At 42.8% G+C, this 27532-nt stretch overlaps 1 protein-coding gene across 1 annotated transcript in view; it reads left to right on the forward strand.

Moving 5' to 3' along the window:
- LOC126298888 (rho GTPase-activating protein 45-like) overlaps positions 1–27532 on the forward strand; it is a 610977-nt gene that overhangs the window by 162193 nt on the left and 421252 nt on the right. Inside the window, exon 2 of the mRNA XM_049990422.1 lies at positions 25882–26047. Coding sequence (XP_049846379.1) covers positions 25882–26047 — 166 coding nt within the window. The remainder of the gene's footprint in view (positions 1–25881; positions 26048–27532) is intronic.

Consider the following 27532-nt stretch of genomic DNA (forward strand, 5'->3'; position numbering starts at 1 on the left):
TTTGTTGCACACCGGCGTGTTAACTTTTTTCGAAATACAGTATTAATCCCAAATATTATGGGCGAAAGGAAAATTTCTGTTGAACTTCCCATAAACGATGATGTCATTCGAGGCGGAGGCCATTCTCGAACTGAAGAAGAATGAGTAAAGAAATTGTAAGTTGTCTTCTCATAGCAACCTTTCCAGTATTTTACGTAAGCGTCTTTGTGAAAACCTGGAAAACCTAAAGGGTGATTTAAAAATACTAAAATCCCTCCATAATCGATAGCTTAATTTTACCACAGAAGAATGCTGGCACATATAGAAGGCATTAGCAAAAACAATACAGAGTGTAAACGACTACATTACACTATGAAAAGGCACCCAGTTTAACAAATTAAATGACTTGTACGGAAAAACCGTCACAAATAGCTTAAAGGCACACACACACACACACACAGAAGCACACACTCACAGAAAGAGACAGAGGGGAAGAAAGTAAACAAAATTCACATTTGGCGCCTACCTCACCTTACAACAAATGAGAGGACTGGGACTGGAGACACAGTAACAACGTTATACTGTGTTTTAGGAAAGTGAAGTGTTATTTCCAAACTAAGTTCGGCAAAATAAATACAGTATTTATTTGTGGTTCTCAACAACTAATGGGATAGAAGATGAAAAAGGCTTTGTCAAAGTTAAACGTACGTAATCGCAAAAATAGGAGCGAAATATATCCTCACAACTAAATTACGTTTAGATATAAAGTGACATGTTGTATGTTGTATGTTAACCGGGGGCCTAGAAACGACGGAGAGGCTCCGTCCCCGTTGCAGCCGCAGTGGTCCGCAACCCCACGACGACTACCGCATTCCACTTCACCCCACCACCGAACCCAGGCTTATTGTGCGGTTCGGCCCCCAGTGGACCCACCCAGGGAACGTCTCACACCAGGCTAGTGAAATGGTGGTGCACGCGTACGTGGAGAACTTGTTTGCGCAGCAATCGCCCACATAGTGTAGCTGAAGCGGAATAAAGGGAACCAGACCGCATTCGCCGTGGTAGATGGAAAACAGCCTAAAAACCATCCACAGACTCGCCGGCTCACTGGACCTCGATCAAGTCCGCAGGGCGGATTCGTGCAGGGGACCAGGCGCTCCTTCCCGCCCGGAAAGTCGTGTGTTAAGTGACATGTTAACTTGCCTACAAAATTCGCATTAAGAACGTTTAGCTTTGGATGTCAAGCTGCCAGTACCTGGTAGTGTGGAGAGTGTACTATAATGTAAAATGAAACTGGTACACCTAGTTTTCGTAGCTTACGAAACGCTTTATACTAGGAGCAGGCACAGATGTGGAAATGCATCTTGATAAATAAAGAACCGCAATAGCTGTTAAATAAGCCTTTATCGAAATGATCGGTTTCGCACCTTATAGCTGCATCCTCAGGTATAAATATAGCAGAAAACGGGGGGGGGGGGGGGGGAGTAAAATACATCATGCGCACCTAATATGTTCGAAAACTCCGCGCATAAAAACGTACCTAATATGTTCGAAAACTCCGCGCATAAAAACGTGATTTTCAGGTGGTCATACCCGGGTTCTATTGGTGAAAAAAGGTATGGTCAAGTGTTTTGAATACCCCTTGGGCTATGGACCTTTTGTATACCCAACAGAAGGCTCGTCTTAGTGTCATTATCCTACAGTACACGTTCAAAGTATCAGTATTACACACTTCCTCCTGCTTAGGCAGATGGAGCAAACCGATTGGTTCTCTTTTAATTTGGTGTGGTCAACGGCAGGCATACTGGGACTTACGGAGGCACCATTAGTTCATGGGCGGTTCCTGGAAAACCCAACAAAAGTTTTTCTTACAGTATTTTCGCCGTCGTCAGGTGGATAAAACCCAGCCGAGGATTCGAGACGGGTGTGAACAAGAAAGGGCTGCAATTTTTTCTATGTGTTCCTAAGGTCCTTATCTCGAACAACGTTCAAAATTTTCTTCACTGAAGCACATGCAAAATTTTTTGCATGTAAAATACGATCTTCAAGCCAGGAAACGCCTTCACACATCCTTAAAGGAACAGGAGGCAAGGCTGTCACAAGCCAAAACTCCACCCCCCTCGGGCGAAAGATAAAGCCCGTCAGTAAAGCGTTAGCGTCAGCGTCACAGCGGAGCTTGTGGGAGTTTGGGGTGAACTGCAGGTTAAAGAAAAAAAGCACTAATATGTGCGCAAGACAAAATTTTCGTCAATTTTTTTAAAGGTGCTGATACTCCCCTTTATTAAAAATATTGCGAATGTAGTGATTGCGTTGACGAAATTGGAACAGTTGATCTGCAGGCACCATTCGTGTAAAACAACTGAAGCTTCGAAATCCGATATTTGAGCAGCTAGGAAAATCTGTTCAAGTACTAACGAACAAGTACGACAGCGAAAAATGATTTCCAAAATTATACTTTTGTCTTCCGATAGCTGTGTCGCATGTAAATGTAGTATGTGTATTGGCTGCAGGTTTTGTCAGTTCTTGGACAGCGCATTTCGGTGGAGGAAATCTGCACCTACACTAGGTGCCCTCTAAGCTTTTTAACACCGCAGTCACACAAAGACGAGTCCACAAGTAGGCCTCGCACGTTGTGATCTCAGCTCCCAAACAGATAAGTATCCAAGTATTCTGGTTGCCCTTGTGAAAGTCATTCATCTAGCAGCAGAGAGTGCTTAGCTGACCCTTCAAGCGTCTCAGTTGTTCTCTGGCATATCTCCCTTCGCTTTAGCCTTGGTAGTATTGGATGGTATCCGAAGCCCAACAGAAAGTCAGATACGGATGTCTTAGCCGTATTCCTACCTATGGCTGCTTATATGACCTACATGATACTATAGTTCTCCCAGGTGTATGAGACTCAGACATCCTGAAATTATGCGACGTGTTTCATTAAGTGGAAGGAAATTCTGTATGTGAATCCCTTGGGAAGGAATCCCTTGGGATTCCTTTCACCCAGACCGGAACTACAATCCACATTTCAAGCTTATCGTGAGCAGTCACCTTCAAAACTTACATTGTAACTAATGTTCCCAGAGTTCCTGTCACAGGGTAAGTGGAAATAACAATGAGATACACGGAAATGATTACTGACCGTGGCTTACTCCGAAATATGAGGTACACTACGTGAGTCAAGTTAGAAATGGTACACCAATTTCATGTAGAACTAATAAATATATCGACATGAGGTTCTCGTTAAATTATAATAAAAACGTATCCATTTGTCGGAAATACGGGAGTAATTGTTAACGTTTATAGTTACTGTAGGACTATGAAATCGGCTTTTTTTAGGGAAATATATTTTTTTCCCACGATACTGAAAAGAGCCTTCAAAAAAATAATGGCTCTGAGCACTATGTGCTTAACTTCTGAGGTCATCAGTCGTCTAGAACTTAGAACTAATTAAACCTAACTAACCTAAGGACACCACACACATCCATGGCCGAGGCAGGATTCGAACCTGGGACCGTAGCTGTCGCTCGGCTCAAGACTGTAGCGCCCAGAACCGCACGGCCACTCCGGGCGGCCGAGCCTTCAAAGAGCATTTCAATAACATGAAATGTGTCGAACTCGATCATATAGTAACCAGATAATAGTGCCGCGTCGACTGCCTCGCTATCAGGAAAAAAAATTTTACAAACGTCTGCTCTGCTGTGTCACATGTAAGCAGATAAGTAACTCATATATGGTTCTTGAATTTATTATTATAACTCTTGTTTAAAGCACTTAAAATATTGACCTCGAGGGTTGAGACATGCTATAAACAGGCAATACTGCACGTAGAATTTCATCTGTATTTATGGCAGCAAGGGATTGTGTTATACGGCTTTTCATGCGTTCTGGATAATTTTACCTCAAATATTATTTTATTTTATTCTGAAGGCAACCAGTTTCGGCATTTATTATGTCATTTTCAAGCCCCATACGCTTCTATCCAAATAAACGAACTTGTCGTAGAGCGCCATTAATCATTGTACAATTGAATTCACGATATCCAGTGAATTGTGGCACTATATGACAATTTCGTTTATTTGGAGAGGAGCGTGTGGGACCTGAAGATGGTATAATGAAATGCCAAAACTGTTTGCCTTAAGAATAAAATAAAATAATATCTTAAACTACACGGCTGTTGGTAATTTTTAATTGATAATGACAATGGTTTGCGTGTTTTCACTGAATACGTCATTTTCTGTATGAATCACTTGAGAATGGGTCCAAATACACGAAACTGGTCATCAATTGCCGGCCGGGATTGCCGAGCGCCTTTAGGCGCTACAGTCCGGAACCGCGCCACAACTATGGTCGCAGGTTGGAATCCTGCCTCGGGCATGGATGTATGTGATGTCGTTAGGTTAGTTAGGTTTAAGTATTTCTAAGTTCTAGGGGACTGATGACCTCAGAAGTTAAGTCCCATACTGCTCGGAGCCATTTCAACCATGTTTTGTCATCAATTAAACAAAAAGAACTGTATTTCGTAACGTTCGCTGTTTCCAACATCAAACTGGTTAACGCATGTTGCTATCCTGTTATTAATCCAGTATGAAAGAAATCCGAAATCAGCTGCTTATTTCGGCTACTATGAACGTTAAAAATTGCTTGAGGACGTTACAAATTGCGGTGCACCGTTTGCTGTGACATAGATAACATAGCAGCTCGATATATTTACTTATTATCGATATAGTTTTGGTCGACTGTTTGGGCTGCATCAGTGATCCTCAATGACTCGATTAATGGGGATGTAATCGATGAACATACAATAACGTAAAATGTAGGTAATGAAAAAGCTCAGAAACGCTGAGCATACATTGTAATGGGTATGTCGCGATTGCTGAAAATCGTGTCAGATCGGTAGCCGAACAGAAATTTCCTGCATTTCATCAGCAGTCTCCAGAACTCTTAATCCATCCAATCCCGCTTCAAGCCCAGGCTCTCGTTTCACTGTGGTTACTGTTATTACTCCAGAACATTACTACCACAGTTTCTTCGAGGCGTATGCCAGGGTAAGCCACCGTTCTCTCGAAAAATCGTTCATATGTGAAACACTTAATGGTTAATATGACTTACTTACAAAATCTCGTTCTCCCAGTGGTGCTGTTCTCACATAATCAATGAGAAAACCAATTTTACTGTTCCTAGCTCAAATGCGGAAACAGCAGTGACACTGACAGATTGAGTAGACGTTTTCGGGCAGATTGATAATTAATGTGACTGTTCGCGAAAATTATAATTCGGATTCTGGAGCCTCATCTGGTACAAATTTTCATTGATCATGACGTATTCATTACATTTCAGGTTCAGTGTTCCAAATGTTTTTCACTTCCAACGATCCACACATTTCATTTCAGTGAATCTGAATGAGCTCTGCTCCTCAGTAGGATTTACTTCGTGCCCATTGTACGCGTGTTATGAGCAAGAAGGAAGACGGTTTAGCCAAAGTCGGAAAGTTTGCAGCGAATGTTGAGAGGGCGTGTGTACAGCAGGAGCAGAGTTGGCTTTGATTGGGTGTTATCGCAGGCGCCCAGCTCCGGCCGCAGGCTGAAACAAAGCGCACGTCACCCACGCATCCATCTAACCTATAAAGTCAGCCAGCTCAATGCTTTCATGCCCCCGTGCTCGGGCTCTCATTCAAACATTGTAGCGGTCGGTCCTGAATGCTTGTGGCCTATAGACTTTCTTGCCGTTGTCTCTCCAAACGTGAACAGAAGCGTTGTGTGTGTAATGACATCGGCGTTAAAAGCGCATTACATAAGCTCATTATCAGGCACAGTGTGACCTGCTTGTCCTCGAAAAACTCTTATTTTATCTGAGAGCTTCGGCGCACAATTATTTCTAAATGTAACGAGTTTAGTTTTCCGTCTACCCCTGAGGTATTTATTTATGAAGCTATGTCTCTTTGCTCTAATATAAAATTGAAATAGTTCTCCGCCAAAATACGCTATTAATTCCAATTTATACTCCTGGAGAGGTAAGTTAAAGTGTGTTAAATTATGAAGCAAAGAACGTATTATGAAAGACATGTACGTGCAAAGAATGGTGTAGCATGCTGTACCAAAGAAGAAACACATGCCGATGCAACTTGCAGGAACAACTGGTAATTTGGAAACTCTTAAAAGTTCGTTAAGCCATACCGTAAAATAAAGAAAACTGAAAACGTAAAACAAATATCTTCATTCATTTAGGCAATAACAGAATTCTTGCCGCGTTTCTAAGCCCATGGAAACCGTTAGCGACACCTATTCTGCAACTGATCGAAGTCGCATATTTTTGTTGTTATGGACGTTGTTGTTATTATGAAATTCAGTCCGAACACTCGTTTGATGCAGGTCTGCACGCTAATCTATCATGTGCAAGTTTCTTCAACACTACAGAACTACTGCAGCTTACATCCTCTTGAATCCTCTCATTGTAGCCAAGCCTTGGTTCCCCTCTACGATTTTTATCTACCTTCCCCAGATCACATCCCAGCATTACCAAACTGACGACCCCTTGATGTCTCAGCATGTGTCCGATCTAAAGCTTCCATTTTTGGTTACGTTGTGTCTTCAATTTATTTTCTTCCCAGTTCCAATCAGTACATCCTCAGTAGTTGTCCGATCAGTAGTTGTCTACTCTACATCTACATGGGTACCCTGCAGTTCTCAGTTTAGTGCTTTCTAAAGGGCCCACGTAGCCGGTGCATTAATTACAAAAGGTCAAGAAATATAATGTACATAAGCAAGTTCCATCGCTCAACTTCAGAACGCTCAAGTACAAATTATACATTTCACAAAACACATGATGGGCAAAACACAACCCTACAAGCCATAGCTTAGGCCAGGTTTTCTATTAGCTTCAGTAAGTAGCAACGCGTAAAATGTATCTTTTACGAAAGTAATGTGAAACGCCTACAGATAACTTGTGGTACCTATATACAGGGGTAATTAGGACCACTATGCATCGATGCATATCGACATCTCATTCTCATACACATTGAGCTCCTGACCAGCCCTCGGTCAACGATTAATTATTGCCAAGGATTGCTGTTTTACAAATCATATAAACTTACGCTGTACAAAGTTTGTATTCCGATGTAACGGATTTGAACTGGCAACTGACCCTGAAAATAAATACAAAATTTGATCAAAAGTATCCGCTCCTTTGTGACAGAGTCCATTATCAACCACTGTCTTCACCTCCGAACTGTTTCTCTACTGAACGTACTACACAAGGTTGTAGAATACGTTAAAATCCTTCCGCATTTAGCGTTTTCTTAATGGCCGTTAGGAGACGACATCTGAACCACAAAAAACACAAACACCCTCACACCGTAACACCACCTCCTCTGTAATTCGCTCTTGGCACTATACATGATGGTACGCACTGTTTTCCTGGCATTCGCCAAAAACAAACCGTCATGTCGGTTTTCTATAGGTTGCAGTGTAATTCATCACTCCAAAGCGCTAGTTACAAGTCATCCACTGTGCAGAGGTGTAGCTGTTAACACCACCTAAAACATCGTTTAGCATAGAGTGCGGTAGTATGTGGCTTACGAGGGGCAGCTGCTCGACCATTAATCGCATTCTGGTCAACTCGCTACGCACTGTCATCGTGTTACCTATTATACCCATTCCTCTTCTTTAGTCTTTTTCTTCTTGTTGTTTATCCTGGCTTCTTGAGATATCTTGTGAAGGGACACGATACAACAAGTTCCGTAGTGGTGTAGGACAATCAATGAAGTTGCACAACAGTTAATAATTTAACTTTTGAAACTACCGGTTTATTGGGTTTTATGGAAAGGAAAACACTCTCATACTCTCATGGAGTCAGAGAACTTGGAGTAACATTTTTTGTGTGTAATGGGCCTTACTACGTCGCAAAAAGTTCTAATTAATTAATTAAGCAGCTTTACAATGTTGCTGGGCGACGTAATCAACAGGGTGAAACGTGTCACAATTAAAACTGGACCTCAATATCTTGAGTAAACTTTCGGTTAATTTTTTGTCAAAATCAGCACGTGTCTCAAAATTAATTTCCAACTTCGTGCATGAACTCCTAAAGCATTTGTAGCTACTGTACGTGATTTACTGGACAGCTCGATCACGCACTGACGTGTAACGTATTTCAAATCGAGCACGCAGGTTTCAGTTTTCCTTACTGGGCTAAAAGATTCTTTTGTAATAACGTAATGTGTCTATCTCACGTAAAGTTTAAATGTAACTTGATTTACTCTCCATTCGGGTGAAGATCACAAAATGAAATTCACCACATAGGTCAGCGAACTGTACACGCGCACTTTTAGCACGCTAAGTGATAACTCGTCTCAGAGTAAAAGCCACACATAAGTTCACACTTTTCTGTACGCATACAACATTCAAAACACCTTTATATTAAACTATGAAATTATGACACGTAATTACTAATTACATATTTCCGATTCTGAATAAACTTCAACAACTGTATTTCATGATCAATAAAATTTTAGCACTTGAGAGATATTACACTACTGGCCATTAAAATTGCTACACCACGAAGATGTCGTGCTACAGACTCGAAATTTAACCGACAGGAAGAAGATGCTGTGATATGCAAATGGTTAGCTTTTCAGAGCATTCACACAAGGTTGGCGCCGGTGGCGTCGCGTACAACTTGTTGGCATGAGGAAAGTTTCCAACTGATTTCTCATACACAAACAGCAGTTGACCGTCGTTACTTGGTGAAACGTTGTTGTGATGCCTCGTGTAAGGAGGAGAAATGCGTACCATCACGTTTCCGACTTTGATACAGGTCGGATTGTAGCCTATCGCGATTGCGGTTTATCGTATCGCGACATTGCTGCTCGCCTTTGTCGAGATCCAATGACTGTTAGCAGAATATGGAATCGGTGGGTTCAGGAGGATAATACGAAACGCCGTGCTGGATCTCAACGGCCTCGTATCACTAGCAGTTGACATGACAGGCATATTATCCGCATGGCTGTAACGGATCGTGCAGCCACGTCTCGATCCCTGAGTCAACACATGGGGACGTTTGCAAGACAAAAACCATCTGCAAGAATAGTTCTACTGGCGTTTGCAGCAGCATGGACTATCATCTCGGAGACCACGGCTGCGGTTACCCCTGACGCTGCATCACAGACAGGAGCGCCTGCGGTGGTGTACTCAACGACGAACCTGGATGCACGAATGGCAAAACGTCATTTTTTTGCATAAATTAAGGTTCTGTTTGCCGCATCATGGTGGTCGCATCCGTGTTTGGCGACATCGCCGTGAACGCACATTGGAAGCGTGTATTCGTCATCGCCATACTGGTGTGTCACCCGGCGTTATGGTATTGTGTGCCATTGGTTACACGTCTCGGTCACCTCTTGTTCGCAATGACGGCACTTTGAACAGTGGACGTTATATTTCAGATGTGTTACGACCCATGGCTCTATCCTTCATTCGATCCCTGCGAAACCCCACATTTCAGCAGGATAATGCACGACCGCATGTTGCAGGTCCTGTACGGGGCTTTCTTGACACAGAAAATGTTCGACTGCTGCCCTGGCCAGCACATTTTCCAGATCTTTCACCGACTGAAAACGTCTGGTCAATGGTGGCCCAGAAACCGGCTCGTCACAATACGCCATCGACTGCTCTTGATGAACTGTGGTATCGTGTTGAAGCTGCATGGGCAGCTGTACCTGTACACGCCATCCAAGCTCTTTTTGACTCAATGCTCAGTCGTATCAAGGCCGTTATTACGGCCATAGGTGGTTGTTCTGGGTACTGATTTGTCAGGATCTATGCACCCAAATTGCGTGAAAATGTAATCACATGTCAGTTCTAGTGTAATATATTTGTCCAATGAATACCCGTTTATCATCTGCATTTCTTCTTGGTGTAGCAATTTTAATGGCCAGCAGTGTATTAGTTTGCTAAAAGGGATTCAGATTCCAGTCAACTCGTGTCTGGACGCCGACGTCACGAATTGATAGTTGCTTACAATGAACGAAATACCGGTACTGAAAAATACTGTCCATTGAATTTTCTGACTTTTGAATCGCTACACTGGCCTGGTGGTAGCATTTTGGAACTCACGAATGATACCTCCCGCTGATTTCATGAGATTTTTTACAACCACTCTCCGTAACGTTCGACGGTCCCTGTCCGTCAGTACATCTACATCTACATCTACATACATACTCCGCAATCCACCATACGGTGCGTGGCGAAGGGTACCTCTTACCACAACTAGCATCTTCTCTCCGTGTTTCAATCCCAAACAGAATGAGGGAAAAATGATTGCCTATATGCCTCTGTACGAGCCCTAATCTCTCTTATCTTATCTTTGTGTTCTTTCCGCGAAATGTAAGTTGGCGGCAGTAAAATTGTACTGTAGTCAGTCTCAAATGCTGGTTCTTTAAATTTCCTCAGTAACGATTCACGAAAAGAACACCTCCTTTCCTCTAGAGACTCCCACTCGAGTTCCTGAAGCATTTCCGTAACACTAGCGTGATGATCAAACCTACCAGTAACAAATCTAGCAGCCCGCCTCTGAATTGCTTCATGTCATCACTCGATCCGACCTGATAGGGATCCCAAACGCTCGAGCAGTACTAAAAAATATGTCGTATTAGTGTTTTATAAGCGGTCTCCTTTACAGATGAACCACATTGTCCCAAAATTCTACCAATGAACCGAATACGACCATCCGCCTTCCCCACAACTGCCATTACATGCTGGTCCCACTTCATATCGCTCTGTAATGTTACGCCCAAATATTTAATCGACGTGACTGTGTCAAGCGCTACACTACTAATGGAGTATTCAAACATTGCAGGATTCTTTTCCTTACTGATTTGCATTAATTTACATTTATCTATATTTAGAGTTAGCTGCCATTTTTTACGCCAAACACAAATCCTGTCCAAGTCATCTTGTATCCTCCTACAGTCACTCAAAGATGACACCTTCCCGTACACCACAGCATCATCAGCAAACAGCCGCACATTGCTAACCACCCTATCCAAAAAATCATTTATGTAGATAGAAAACAACAACGGACCTACCACACTTCCCTGGGGCACTCCAGATGATACCCTCACCTCCAATGAACACTCACCATCGAGGACAACGTACTTCGAGCCACTCATAAACTTGGGAACCAACCCCATATGCTCGTACCTTAGTGAGGAGTCTGCAGCGGGGCACCGAGTCAAACGCTTTCCAGAAGTCAATGAATATGACATCCGTCTGATACCCTTCATCCATGGTTCGCAAGATATCATGTGAAAAAGGGCGAGTTGCGTTTCGCAGGAGCGATGCTTTCTAAAGTCGTGCTGACGCATGGACAGCAACTTCTCTGTCTCAAGGAAATTCATTATATTCGAACTGAGAATATGTTCGAGAATCCTGCAACAACCAGATGTTAAGGATATTGGTCTGTAGTTTTGAGGATCCGTCCTGCTACCCTTCTTATACACAGGCGTCACCTCTATGAGGTATGCCTGGTTTTGGTTTAGCTGTGGTTGTTTTCTCGCGTTTCCACAGCGCAGTCGGATCACTAACCGTCGACTTGTGCAGCTTTAGAAGGGGTGAAATGTTCCTGATGGACTTGTTACTTGGGTGACATCCATGTTCGGAGTCACTGAGCTCTCCTGACCAATCCAATCTTGTGCTCCTGCTTCTCTGCTGACAACACAATACTCCTCGCCTTCGCCGCCCGCGGTGGTCTAGCGGTTCTAGGTGCGCAGTCCGGAACCGCGCGACTACAACGGTCGCAGGTTCGAATCCTGCCTCGGGCATGGATGTGTGTGATGTCCTTAGGTTAGTTATATTTAAGCAGTTCTAAGTTTTAGGGGACTGATGACCACAGTAGTTAAGTCCCATAGTGCTCAGAGCCATCCTCGCCTTCATTTATACGGTAGGCTCCGTGACATATCGTCCTCAATTCTGCATTAGATAGCGGTGTCCGGATACTTTTGATATGATAGTTTAGACGATTGGCAGGTTTACGCATTATACATCCATTCATCATACGTGACAAACACGCTGTTAGTTCTCTGTTGTCCAGACCACGACACACCTAGTGAAATACTGTCAAACTACCACCTTGGTACCGTAGTTAACAATAAGGAACCTAGCAAGCATAAATGAAATGGGACATTTGACAATAATAGCTCCTCATCCTCCGAAATCCGCCGGGATACTTGTTCCCACGACACCTATTCGCTTTCCAGACACACACACACACACACACACACACACACACACACACAAATTATTTCTTTCTTAACGATGGGGAGTATTGTTTACTACATAGACTACCTATGTTAAGACCTTTGTATCCTACTTCGAAACATGTGTAATCTTGCTTCGAGTCGATGATTGCAAACTTATAAGCAGTTTCATGGTGCGAAACTCTGGTTAATTCAAAGTGTGGCGTAGACACCGAATCGCAGTGTTGTGTGGTAATGTGTCGCTTCAATGTTTTCTTGCATTTCAGTTATGACTGCTGAATCTCTAGCGATTCCACTTTTATCACTGAACAATTCATTTCAAGTCACTAGCCTTCTGTGCACCTAGCTCCCTCAAAAATAATTTTCGATCCTACACTGCATATCTGCTTCGCTGTTTCTAAGGTACCAATTAACGGCTAGTTAGCAATAACTTCAAATCATCAGTTTGGTGGTGGTAAGTTCTATGGGACCAAACAGCTGAGGTCATCGGTCTCTAGGCTTACACACTACTTAATGTAACTTAAACTAACTTACACTAAGGACAACACACACATCCATGCCCGAAGGAGGACCCGAACCTCCAAGGGGGGAGCCGCGCGAACAGTGGCAAGGCGCCATAGACCGTACGGCTTCCCCCTCGCGGCTTTTACCAGTTTATACATTAACAATTTTATGCACTTTTCATCACCTCAACTGTATGAAAATGTCACTCAAGGCTTCCGGTAAGTATAAATTCATTACTCATTAGTACCCTACCCGCTCTGGCGCCTCCATTCCCCCTCTTCCTGTCTTACCATCCCTCCCGCCGTCCTGATGGCACAGTCACCAATTAATTGCTGTTTTTCTGCCTCTAACTCCTGAGGGAGACTGCTGTTCAGTTATTCAATATTCGCGCAGCCATATATGGCACACACACACACACACACACACACACACACACACACACAGTAGCTTTATAACGGAGATGTAACTGACTACTTTCGAAGAGACAGCGCCTCACATTCGTTTATTGCAGTGTGAGGGACTTTAATTAGGTATTAAAATATTTATTGAAATAAATTGTATACACAGAGATATGTTACAAGATATTCTAATCTCACAGACTTGATCCTTACTATTATTTCTTCAACGTAATCTAACTGTTACATTTTTTTGTTCAATCGTAGCCACTATGTTAAATGTTTCACCCCTTCTTACATAAAATTTCCTCCCCGCCTCCATTATATGTCATCACGGGATCGTTTATTTTGAACACGAGCATGACAGAGTTGTCTGTCATCATTGCGCACACCCTCCAATCGCTCACAAATTGAAGACCAACGAATTTCTACCTCTCTAAGGCTGTGGCAACTACACTGCCAGACAAAAAAAGTCTAACTTGGTATACGTGCACACTATCGAAGTAATTGTAAATGATTAGAACTTAAATTCTCCGTAACAAGAATAACGGTCAACAAAGTGCAGTAGATTTGATCATGTTTACTGTTGTTACCATGCATAAAAGAGTATATAATGAAAGTAAACATTGTCAGATGTCGACTTATCACTGTGAAAGCACACAGATGGCGCGTACGAGCATGAGGTGGCGTTATCAGACCTCGACAGAGTTTGAAAGGAGCCTCATTGTGCTTCTCTATTTTGCAGGCTGTTCGAATCGTGCAATATCCACATTTCTGGGGTATTCGTTTGTGTAAGTGATCCACTGATAAAGTGCGCGTCATTTACGACAGCGATAGAGTTTAGGTTCTTTCTGCGCATCTGACGCCACAAAACACAGTCAGCCACTGAACAGAGAGCGACGTTGCCAGAGCTCGACTGCAGTGCAGAGCACAGACGATGGTCTTCAGTTTTAGAAACGTTCAGTCATAAATAAAGTAATTGAACAAAAGCAATGTCTTGATAGCAGAATTTCTTTTATAGGAAGTTTGGAAAAAGCGCTCTTTATACCAATTGCTTCATATTGTATTAATTACTTAAACCAAACAAGCAATAAGCCTCCTAATTCAGGCGATAGCAAGGAGAGGTGTTTGTATCATTCTCTCTAACCGCTTTCCGCTTTTCCGCAATAAAGAACAGCGGTAATTGCTTATATCCTATTGTACATCGACGAAACGTGAGTAATTCATAGTCATACCAACAGCGTTTGTCGGTATTTTGCGTCGTATTTTAAAAACCTGCAAGAAGGCTGTTGGGTGACGAGCTGCGTTAGCGTAATGGTTAAAGAATTTTGCTGCTAAGCGAAAGGTTCTGAGTTCACACCTTTTATGGTGCTTAATATTTTCCTTATTTAAAAACAATATCGAAGTGTCTTACTTCATAAATTTTATTCGTTTGAAGGTAATTTTTTGAAATTTCTAGTGGCAACTAAAATCGACCATACGGAAACTATGCGCTATGGACTTTTACCTCTGCAAACTCTTCATAATTTCGTCGAATGGTTTACTACATTTAATGCTGCACAATAACTGCGTTGAACATCGAAACAAAATTAAGTCATTTATGGGGGCAAGGTATCAGTCAAGAAGATGTGTAAAACTCAAATTTTTGGACCAAATAGTTTTTGTGAAATCGAATGATAAGTGTGTCAAAGCAGTCGAAACACCACGTGTCTGCACAGGCGAGCAGTGCAGTGATGACAAAATCGCGCACAGTGCAGAATGCGGGGAGCACGTCTGTGTAGCAGTGAAAGGGTTAATGCGGCCGTTGTGGCTTTACTTCATAAACTGCGCGCTCCCCCCTATACGTAAGTTTGCTTGGCGCGTGCAACTGGCAACGCAGCAATCTCCCGCGTCTGGTCGGGCATGCGCGAACTGCCAAGATAAAAGAATTGAACTGTAGACGGTATGGAAACGTGAGAGCAGGCATATCTGTCGTCAAGATGTCGGTCGATCACGTCTAACCACTATGAGGGAGGATCATTGTATTGCGCACCAAGTACATTCTAACCGGTCACATCTGCGCTTGCCAAGCGCGAACACGTAATTAATCCATGTAATATTCTGTATCATTGTGATACATTGTTCGGAGTCTGGCAGCAGCCAGACTATGGAATTACCGACCCATGCTTAAGCTACCATCAACACCACAAGAAAAAACATAGCGGCTGCGCCTGGGGTAGTGCAGTGACCGAAAAGCATGGAGTGCTAATGAATGGCATCCCACTACGTTCAGTTATAAATCGGGGTCCTCCACTACTCCAGATGACCATCGTTACTGAGTGTGGTGGCGACCTAGGCATAGGCCTCACACTTTCAATGTTTTTAGAAGATACAGCGGTATTATTCCAAGCGACGTGGGGGGAGACATCAGACATAACGTGAGGACGCAGCTGGTTGTGATTGAGAGAACTCTGACAGCTCAGTGGTACTTCAGAGATAGTGTGTGCTCTTGTATTACCTCTCATACTACACTATCGTGACCCCAGATCCGACCGCGATAGGTGTGTGGGGACAGCTCAGACGCCATATCCCTCCCACTGCCAATATCCAGGATGTCAAGGGCCAGTTACAATAGTTGTGGACCAGATGTCTCAGGAGACGATGCTACAGCTTTGTGACACCCTCCCCAATCGAATAAACGCATGTATGCAAGCTCGACAGGGTGCAACGTCACACTGATGAGTGAGCTCATACCATCAAGTTCTATATAAATTTGACTATTTTATAATCACAGAACAACACCCACCCACACACACATTCGTGCGTGTTTGTATTTTTCTTTGTGTATGTTTACATTACTTTTTACTGAAGAGACCTTAACATTATTTTAGGTAGTTTGGGAAGATGGGACTGTGGCTAGTCGAGGGAAGTTCCAGAAATTTGAATGTGGATTTAAGAGCTATTAGAAAATGGATACAGAGTTGTAGGTGTTCAGGTGATACGATTTTTGGTTTAGTGGTTATTTTGAGGGGATCAGTGATCAGCGAGCCTAGGGGGGGGGGGGGGGGGAGGGGGATTCTGTGGCAAGAGTCTGATGATAATCTGTTGTGGTATTACTCTACTATATTATCTGGCCATGTGAATAGTGAGTTGTTGATCATGTACACTGGGTCATATAAATGGGTTTTCTTTTTGCCTTTGGGCTTTTGTGTATAAGTCAACGTCAGTTAGTTCAGGAATTATTTTTTATACAATTATCTGTTGCTATCTTTATGCCTTATCTTTTGAAAATGTTGATTCCATATTACTCTGTGTTCTGTATTTAGTGTGCATGTTGGGTGATATTATGTTGCTGAATGTGGTTGGCTGTTAGAGCTTTTTCTTGGGATGGTGGGGGTATGGACCTAACAGTGAGGTCATCGGTCCCATCGGATTAGGGAATGATGGGGAAGGTAGTCAGCGGTGGCTTTTGAAAGGAACCATCTCTGAACTTGCTTGAAGCGATTTCGGGAAATCACGGAAAACCTAAATCAGTATGGCCGGACGCGTGTGTGAACCGTAATCCCCCCGAATGCAAGTGCAGTGTGGTAACCACTGCGCCACCTCGCTCGGTGCTGTTTGTGGCTTTGTGTATACTGTTGTTCTTTGCATGCTAATTATGCTGTCTAGCTCTGTCACTCTGTTACTATTGTATCCACTGTTTCTCGTTATGTGCATTATGAAGGCTAGTTCTCGTTAATAGTTTTCATTTGTGAGTGATACTACGTCGAGTATACGGATCATAAGCCGGAGTACTGCTCCTTTGTGTGAGTTCGGGTGTTACGAAGTTTAGTGTATGGTAGCGTCAGTTGTTAGCAGTTTATAGTACATTTGAGGTACGTGCATGTGGTTGCATTTATTGACTGTATTGTCTGGAAATGTAATTCGATTATAAAGTTCTCTTTGTATTGCGAATTTAATCATTTTATATAATTTGTTAATAGCAGTATTCATTTTTTGTTTGTGATTCACCTGTTAAGCAGCGGATGTCACCCATTTATCTGAAACAGTACGTGTTGTATTCCGTTGAAAATACTTTTGTAAAAATAATCTGTTCAACATTTGCTAAGGCTTCTGAAATTAGGTAACTCATTACTAATCCAACCTCTTGCAAAAAAAAAAATATTTTGTTTGGAAATACACACATGAAAAAAGTTTTGTATCATCCCAGTTCTCAGACCTCCTGAAGATAGACGTTGACTGTGGATACTGTATCACAAACACAGTCTCTTTGACTTTTCAGAGATGTCACTAAACCCATCATGCATGAGCAGCGCCTATTAGACAGAGGGGGTCTGACAGCCGTCCACTTCCAGTCATTCCACCAGGAAGGAGGTACACGGCTCGTGTTGTCTCTAGTTCAACCGTGCCTAGACGGTCAATACCGCTGTGCGATCCCGTCTGCATTGTTATTTTGGGACAGGAAGGGCTCTCAACAAGGGAAGTGTCCTGGCGTCTCGGAGTGAACCAAAGCGATGTTGTTCGGACATGGAAGAGATACAGAGAGACAGGAACTATCGATGACATGCCTCGTTCAGGCCGGAAAGGACTACTACTGCAGTGAATGACCGCTACCTATCGCTCGGAGAATCCTGACAACAACACCACCGTGTCGAATAATGCTTTTCGTGCAGCCACAAGTAGGCTGCATGATGCGCAACTTCTCTCCCGATGTCCATGGCGAGGTACATCTTTGCAACCACGACACCATGCAGCGCGGTACAGATGTGCCCAACAACATGCCGAATGGACCGCCCAGGATTGTCATCACGTTCTCTTCACCGATGAGTGTCGCATATGCCTTCAACCAGACGATCGTCGGAGACGTGTTTCGAGGCAACCTGGTCAGGCTGAACGCTTTAGACACACTGTCCAGCGAGTACAGCAAGGTGGAGGTTCCTGCTGTTTTGGGGTGACATTATGTGGCGACGACGTAAGCCACTGGTGGTCATGGAAGACGCCGTAACGGCTGTACGATACGTGAATGCCATCCACCGATCGTTAGTGCAACCTTATCGGCAGCATATTGGCGAGGCATTCGTCTTCTTGGACGAAAATTCGCGCCCCCATCGTGCACATCTTGTGAATGACTTGCTTCAGGAAAACGACATCGCTCGACTAGAGTGGCCAGCACGGCCTCCTGACATGAACCCCATCGAACATGCCTGGGATAGATTGAAAAGGGCTGTTTATGGACGACGTGACCCACCAATCACTCTGAGGGATCTACGCCGAATCGCCGTTGAGGAGTGGGACAATCTGAGCCAACAGTGCCTTGATGAACTTGTGGATAGTATGCCACGAGGAATACAGGCATGCTTCAGTACAAGAGGACGTGCTACTGAGTATTGTAGGTGCCGGAGTGTACAGCAATCTGAACTACCACCTCTGAAGGTCTCCCTGTATGGTGGTACAACATACAATGTGTGGTTCTCATGAGCAATAAAAAGGGCGGAACTGATGTTGATATGATCTCTATTCCAATTTTCTGTACAGGTTCCGGAACTCTCGGAACCGAGGTGACGCAAAACATTTTTTGATGTGTGTAGCTTTGTTTCATATAAGCAGTAATAATGGATGTGTTTTATTAAGCTGCCCATCAGGTTTTTGGGTGTATGACTTCAGATTTTTCCTGTAATATCTATTATCTCGGTTACTGGTGTATTGGAAAACATTTTTCTATGTTGAACGAGAGAAGTGATGCTATGTCTAGAATTTTATAAATTTTTTTATTGGTTTTATAGTGTTTGTAATTGTTCTGTCTTCTAAGGCTTTGAAGTCTTCAGACAGTAGTATTTCAACGTAATGTTCTTCAGTGTTGTATCTGGGGGCTTTTCTGAAGTTTACTGTGGTTCTGACTGGGATAACTTGCTTACGGAGACAGTGTGTACATGATAAATAACTCACTATTTATATTAAGGGTAAAATATAAGGGTAACACCACAACAGATGATCCTCACAATAATGTCACACAACTTCTTTTCCTCGCTCACCCCTGATCACCTCAAAATAACCTCTAAAGCAAAAATCAAAACATTAAAAGGTCTACAACTCTTCATCCACTCCCTGAAAGCAATTACATTAGGTGCTTATAACACTGTCTTACATGAGTGTGTAGTATCTCAATGTCCTTTCCAGTAACCACTTAACATCTAACACTGTTCACGCCCCTTACATACCCCAATAGGCCTGGTAACAACACAGAACACGAAGAGCACTAGTGTACCCCGGTGACCACTCAAATTTTTCAAGTGAATTACAACTGTATTCATTTACATACGCACTGATGGTGAGTACATGTACGAAGTATCATTAACATCCAAGCATGTCATGTGTGTGCATCACTTTTATCGTCAGGTATTATATTTCTTCCAACTTTCAGACGTTATAGATCTACGCTGATACACGCTGAATACTTAAATAATTTTGTTATTTCCTAATCTTGTGTTATTTTAATCACAGAGCCACTTTTTATCATGTTTTATCATGCATATAAAATTTTCTGTGTATCTTTTCTTTGTAAAAATGCAACATTAGCTTCTAAGTTTGAATGTTTGGGGCCGGCTGTGGTGGACGTGCGGTTCTAGGCACTGCAGTCCGGAACCGCGGGACGGCTGCGGTCGCAGGTTCGAATCCTGCCTCGGGCATGGATGTGTGTGATGTCCTTAGGTTAGTTCGGTTTAAGTCGTTCTAAGTTCTAGGGGACTGATGACCTAAGATGTTAAGTCCCATAGTGCTCAGAACCATTAGAACCATGAATGTGTGGGCCTAATTACAGTTACATAAATTTATGCTGTGGCCATTCGGTTTTGTGTGACTAATATCTGTCTTAATTTTATAGGATCTAGTTCTTTGACAGGCTATATGGTTTGACGGCATGTTTAATGTTTTGCTTAAAAATATTTTGGTCTGACGTTTTGCAAGAGTATCGGTCACTTGTGACAAAGTAGTGTCACTTGAGGCATGTTTAATGTATTGCTTAAAAATATTTTGGTCTGACGTTTTGCAAGAATATCGGTCACTTGTGACAAAGTAGTCTCTCTCGAGGAAAATGTGCACCACTGTATTCCTTTCACTGTTTTGCAGAAGATATACTGTGAATCTATGTAGGCTCCAAAGAATGGCAGCCTATAAATTGAATACGTAAAAGTCGCATCTTAAGGCGAGAGGTTGCATTGAGATAGATGCAGACTTAGTAGTTATATCAGAAACCATGTTAAACTATATTACATTTGTACAATGTACAAGTTGGGCGACTATATGGCAGGTAATAATTAGGGACACATATTTGAATAAACAAAAGAAAAGAAAATCCTTGTTATGTAGAAGGAGGTAGTGGGAGTGGACCATAGGAAACGCTAGATTATCTAAAAAAATTACAGAAACTATGCTAGAATTATATGAGTTGAAGGGCCTGTAAGAGAGGCAGTAGTTAAAAAACGAGGGAGTTAGGAGAAATTTAAAAAAAAAGGTTGAAAGTTCAAGGAAAATAAATGAAAAGTTCCGTTTTACCGTTGACACTTTAGTTGTGTCAGAGACAAAAGGTGACCTGGAAGATCGGTTTATTGGAATGGATAGTCTTGAAAAGGTATTATGAAATGAACTGGAAAAAAAAAACAAGTGTAACTGAGTGTAATAAATTTAACTCAGTGTTGCTGGAGGAATTTTATAACATATGAACTGATCCAGGCAGTTGATGAGTTTTGCTATTGGGGTAGCAAAACAAGAGACGACAGTAGTAGTACAGAGGATATAAATAATGTATCTTTTGATGACTTTACTGCACGGTATAAGCCATTACCATCTACAAACAATCTAAGAGGTTTCTCAGATTATCTTCTAAGCCGTTTGTACAATATAAGAGCAGCAGACGTCTTACAACGCTTCCTTGGCGAAGCCCAGATATCAAAATACTCAACACCTGTAAACGCTTTGGCTTTGATCCTCATTTGGTCGACGCTTACGTAGTTAATTCGTTTGTTTACATGCAGTTTCAATTCAGATAAACATACTATAGTTGTCTATAGGCAACATAAGTAGGAACTCCCGTTATTAATTAGCGAGGGAAGGCTTATTTTTGAATCATTTTTCTTTACACATAATGTCTTATAATCCGTGACTAGAGGACTCAAAGGTACTGGCTGCATGGGTAAGTAAATTTCATATTGCCTCTGCCGTTTTTACTTGCTTCCTCTACCGTCGCGATTCTCTCTTATCCTCAGTTGGCAGAAATCGGCAAAAATGGGAAGCTACTTGCTTCAGCACCCGCTTGCTGATCTTTAAGCTCCTGCATTACTGCAGCGAAGTGGCAGCAAGGTATCCAGTGTTGACATGAGTGAGACGTGTACTGGACAGCTGTGTGAGCCTAGCGGACTGTTGTCGTATAAACCCTATTATCGATGAACGTCTGTTAGGTAATAGTCGTTTCTTTTATATGCTGCTTGGATTAAATGACACTGCAGAAATGACACCGTGATAACAGCGTGCGTTTATAGTCACTGGCTGAGAGAAAGGCTTCTTTCCGTAGCCAGAAGACAGAAGCAGGAGTGGTAGGAAAACTCGTATGCGGCCCCGGTTAGTCCTCGAATCGTCTATCTTTTTCTTCTCCGGTTGTTTTTGCACAATGTCTGTTTCTGCCCCCATGGCGGGTGCCAATCTCGCCACTCCCTCGCTATGACCCTAAAAGGCACCAATGCACTGTTATACTGTTATATTCGGTGCCGCATGGAAGCAAATAGCCTCCGAATGTCATCTTCAGCAATTTTTTGCCATGCGTCAAACAAATGTGTCAGTCCATGAAGATCACAGGCTTGATCCCGACATGAAAGAAAATGATTTGTATAAGAAATTAGCATGGCACAGAAAGTAGAAATTGTCCCGAACAATAAAATGTCCGAGGGTCTATACATGAGTACTGAAAAAAATGCGGTAATTTCCGCTTCTCCATAAATCACACAAATTTGGGGGTTGTGGGTTCTACTAAATACCTGTGGATTATACTAACAATTTAAGTTAGAGCCATCGCATAGACAATTTTATAAGGAAGGTAAACTAATGACCACGTTTTATTAGGATAACACTTAGGAGATGCAATAAATCTACTGAAGAGAATGCGTACACTACGCTTGTCCGTCTTTTTCTGTTTTGCTGCGCGGTATTAAATCCGTAAAACACAAAACTGATAAAGAACTGAAAAAGATTGAGTGACGGCAGTTCGTTTTACATTATCGCGAAATAAAGGAGAGAGTGTCAGTGATATCATAAATGAGTTTGGGAGATAATCATTGAAACAGAGGCCAGACTTTTCACGAAATTTCCATCAACAATTTTCTTCGTCGAATGACAAAATATTTTGTTGATTCAACTACGTAGGGAGAAATGACCATTGCTTCAAATTGAAATAAATCAGAGCGGAAATATTTCGGTGTTCATTATCCCACTTTCTAATAGAGAGGGGAACAGTAGAGTAATTGCCTGAAGGTGATTCTAGAAATCTTCTGCCAAAAACTTTTTGCTCATCGGATGCACTGCCTAGCATGTAATGCAAGAATTTATCGTAAGTCTTTAGCCAGCCGTACGGGACTTATTGGAATAAATATTGCAGAAGCTTTGCACTGACGACATAGACATCTGTAAATGTTGCAACTAAAGCTTGGTTCAAAAATGGTTCAAATGGCTCTGAGCACTATGGGACTTAACATCTGAGGTCATCAGTCCCCTAGAACTTAGAACTACTTAAACCTAACTAACCTAAGGACATCACACACAGCCATGCCCGAGGCAGGATTCGAAGCTGCGACCGTAGCAGTCGCGCAGTTCCTGACTGCGCGCCTAGAACCGCTAGACCACCGCGGCCGGCGACTAAAGCTTCGCTAGTGGCTTGAACACAGCAGGAAAATACGAAGGTTTTCAGACACATGTATGCCAAGAAACGACCTTACTCAATTTGTGCCTTGTGCAGCACAGTCTAAATATCGCTGGCGTGCTAGGGTCTTCGTTCTGATGCTCATATTTTTGGAAAAGTTTGGTTTTCCAATTACTTAAGCAGCTCTGCTTTAAGATGGGGGGGGGGGGCTTTGTTAGATTGTATTAAAATGCCTCAAGAGGCTCTGCGATAGAAGATGGCCTTCTAGGCGACAAGTTATGACAATTCTTCCGGAGAGGGTAGCTTCTGTGTACAACGTGTTACAGGATATGACCTGTAGAGACAAATGGACAACTGAAATAGCAATGGGAGCTTTAATCTTTCTCAGTACAATTGAATATGAACTTGTGTTGTTATTAGAGACGTTGTGTGAATATGCTACCTGGTTTGCCACAAACATATGAAACAACTACGTGGAGGAGAGCATAAACAGGCAGTCAGAGCCAAAGGTTTTTTGTGTTTCTGCATCCACCTAAAGCACTTTTGCTGCTAAAAGGCAAAGAAAGGTGAAGGCGATGTCTTGGGAGATGACTTAATGCGTTGCACACGTGGTCTGTGTTGAGAAACTGTATGAGCTAGGATCCTTCGAATTATTTCACAGAGAAATAATTGAAAAGAAAAACATATCTTACACATATCACAACATTTTATCTGACTTTAAGTTCCTTTCAGGAACGACCTGATGAACATATCCACAACGTTGTCACAACTGTAGGTTATTTTATTGCTATGGGGGAAGGCTCAGTAAACTAGAACACATGAAATATTAGTTCGCTTTATTACAGAAATGAATAAGAGATTCACTTACCTTTGCCAGTGTTTTGCCACAGGCGAACTGGATGATTTACAACTGTCTCCTACATCTACATCTACATTTATACTCCGCAAGCCATTCAACGGTGTGTGGCGGAGGGCACTTTACGTGCCACTGTCATTACCTCCATTTCCTGTATCAGTCGCGTATGGTTCGCGGGAATAACGATTGCCGGAAAGCCTCCTTGCGCACTCGAATCTCTCTAATTTTACATTCGTTATCTCCACGGGAGGTATAAGTAGGAGGAAGCAATATATTCGATACCTCATCCAGAAACGCACCCTCTCGAAACCTGGACAGCAGGCTAAACCGCGATGCAGAGCGCCTCTCTTGCAGAGTCTGCCACTTGAGTTTGCTAAACATCTCCAACTAACCCTGTGACGAAACGCGCCACTCTTCTTTGGATCTTCTCTATCTCCTCCGTCAACCCGACCTGGTACGAATCCCAAACTCATGAGCAATACTCAAGTATATGTAGAACGAGTGTTTTGTAAGCCACCTCCTTTGTTGATGGACTACATTTTTTACGGACTCTCCCAATGAATCTCAACCTGGTACCCGCCTCACCAACAGTTAATTTTATATGATCATTCCACTTCAAATCGTTCCGTACGCATACACCCAGATATGTTACAGAAGTAACTGCAACCAGTGTTTGTTCCGCTATCATATAATCATACAATAAAGGATCCTTCTTTCTATGTATTCGCAATACATTACATTTATCTATGTTAAGGGTCAGTTGCCACTCCCTGCACAAAATGCTTATCCGCTGCAGATCTTCCTGCATTTCGCTGCAATTTTCTAACGCTGCAACATCTCTGTATACTACAGCATCATCGGCGAAAAGCCGCATGGAACTTCCGACACTATCTACTAAGTCATTTATATATATTGTGAAAAGCAATGGTCCCATAACACTCCCCTGTGGCACGCCAGAGGTTACTTTAACGTCTGTAGACGTCTCTCTATTGAGAACAACATGCTGTGTTCTGTTTGCTAAAAATTCTTCAATCCAGCCACACAGCTGGTCTGATATTCCGTAGGCTCTTACTTTGTTTATCAGGCGACAGTGCGGAACTGTATCGGACGCCTTCTGGAAGTCAAGGAAAATGGCATCTACCTGGGAGCCTGTAATTCACATTTTCTGGGTCTCATGAACAAATAAAGCGAGTTGGGTCTCACACGATCGCTGTTTCCGGAATCCATGTTGATTCCTACAGAGCAGTTTCTGGGTATTCAGAAACGACATGATACGCAAGCAAAAAACATGTTCTAAAATTCTGTAACAGATCGACGTCAGAGATATAGGTCTATAGTTTTGCGCATCTGCTCGACGACCCGTCTTCAAGACTTGGACTACATGTGCTCTATTCCAATGATTTGGAACCTATCGTTCCTCTAGAAACTTGCGGTACACAAAGACGGGAAAAATCATAATTTGATGCACTAACTAACAAACCGTTCTGTTGAGATACAACGTTCAACATTAACAACATTACAAGTTATTCAGAAACTTTACCGACGCGTTGGTCCTGGAGTATAAAGTGGACTGTTGAAGCTGAGTTCATCCACGCTCGACACTATATGAACCGCAACGTGAGGTCGCTGCAGAGCTGATATGAAAGGCGTGGTCTTCAGCAGCGCTTCCCCTACTTCGTTGCGGACTGCGGCGAGCCCTCGGTGGTATCGATTCGTGTTGCCAACTTTGGTGTGGCAACGCGATCTCTGTACGATACCACAGAATGGTTCAAATGGGTCTGAGCACAATGGGACTTAACATCTGAAGTCATCAGTTCCCTGTAACTTAGAACTACTTAAATCTAACTAACCTAAGGACATCACACACATCCATGCCCGAGGCAGGATTCGAGCGTGCGACCGTAGCAGTAGCGCGGTTCCAGACTAGCGCCTAGAACCTCTCGGTCACCCCGGCCGTCTACGATACCACATTTTCCATTTCCGTCAGCGTAGTTTTTGACGCGATTGCAATGTTTTGTTGTTGTTGCAGATGAGCGAACGGGGTGGGGATGCGGACAGCAGCTCGTGCTCGGAGCCCAGCTCCGGCACAGAGGCGGAGGATATGGCAGCACTCACCGCAGATGTGCGCAGCCTCAAGGAGGCGCTCGCCAGCCTGCGACACGCCATCGCGCCCGCCTCCGGCTCCACCAACGCCGGTAAGCCTGCAGCATTCCCCACTGGTCGTAAGGCGCTTCTGGCTACTTTAATAGAAATTCTGGCAGCGGAATCCTCTAAAAGGCTTTTGGTAGCCACATTTGCTATAGTAGATCCTCTATTACAGGATCATACAGTACCGGATTCGCGATGATTTAATCGCATCTGAGGTGTATACGTATAACTAATTCAACATTATTTCGTTAAAAATACACGGCCTCCCGACGTTCGGACTGTGTTTGAATTGCCAGGACCGCCTAAATTGTATGGTTATGAGATGAAACATCAAAAATTCCAATGGGTAACAAGCGCAGGCACTGTGCATGAGCATTGTTAGCCGCAGTTATGGAGAAGAAACAAAAAATGAATAAATGCTAGCGCATTTTTGCACTAGTTATATGTACCGTGTGATCAAAAAGTCAGTATAAATTTGATAACTTAATAAACCATGGAATAATGTATATAGAGAGGTAAAAATTGACACAGGTCCTTGGAATGACATGGGGTTTTATTAGAACCAAAAAAACACCCCATATTGCTAGACGTGTGAAAGACCTCTGGCGCCCGACGTTTGGTCATGATCGTGTGCTCAGCCGCCACTTTCGTCATGCTTAGCCTCCCAGGTCCCCAGACATCAGTCCGTGGGATTATTTGCTTTGGGGTTACCTGAAGTCGCAAGTGTGTCGTGATCGACCGACATCCCTAAGGATGCTGAAAGACAAATCCGACGCCAATGCCTCACCATAACTCAGGACATGCTTTACAGTGCTGTTCACAACATTATACTTAAACTACAGCTGTTGTTGAGGAATGATGGTGGACATATTGAGCATTTCCTGTAAAGAACATAATTTTTGCTTTTTCTTACTTTGTTACGCTAATTATAGCTATTCTGATCAGATGAAGCGGCATCTGTCGAACATTTTTTGAACTTTTGTCTTTTTTGGTTCTAATAAAACCCCATGTCATTCCAAGCATGTGTGTCAATTTGTACCTCTCTATGCACATTATTCCGTGATTTATTCAGCTTTCAAATATATACTGACTTTTTGATCACCCGGTATACGGAAAAGGATGCTAAAAAGTCATCGCGAAACTGGTTCTGTACGATCCTGTAATAAAGGAAGTACTAAAGCTATGCGGCTACCAAAAGTTCTCTGGAAGATTTTAATATTTCTTTACATTTCTAACAGAACATTTCTATCATGTGTCTAAGTTGTCGATGCCCTAATCGTAAGATTATATACTGCACAGTAGTTTGAAGCACTACTGTCAGACGGCTGTCGTTGTCCGGTCGTAAGCCATATAACAACCACACTGCACCAACGGCTGGTCTCGCGCACTGTGTGGTTTCACTTCGTCCGTACTGTAAAAATCTACGTATTCTCGTTAATGGCCCTGTTTAGAGACGTTCGTAATAACTACGTGTGGCATATAACCTAATTTCAGAATGTACTGCGGCTTCATTTATGCGCTACAAACCAACC

The sequence above is a fragment of the Schistocerca gregaria genome, chromosome X (assembly GCF_023897955.1).
Source record: "Schistocerca gregaria isolate iqSchGreg1 chromosome X, iqSchGreg1.2, whole genome shotgun sequence".
In the NCBI taxonomy this organism is placed as follows: Eukaryota; Metazoa; Arthropoda; class Insecta; order Orthoptera; family Acrididae; genus Schistocerca; species Schistocerca gregaria.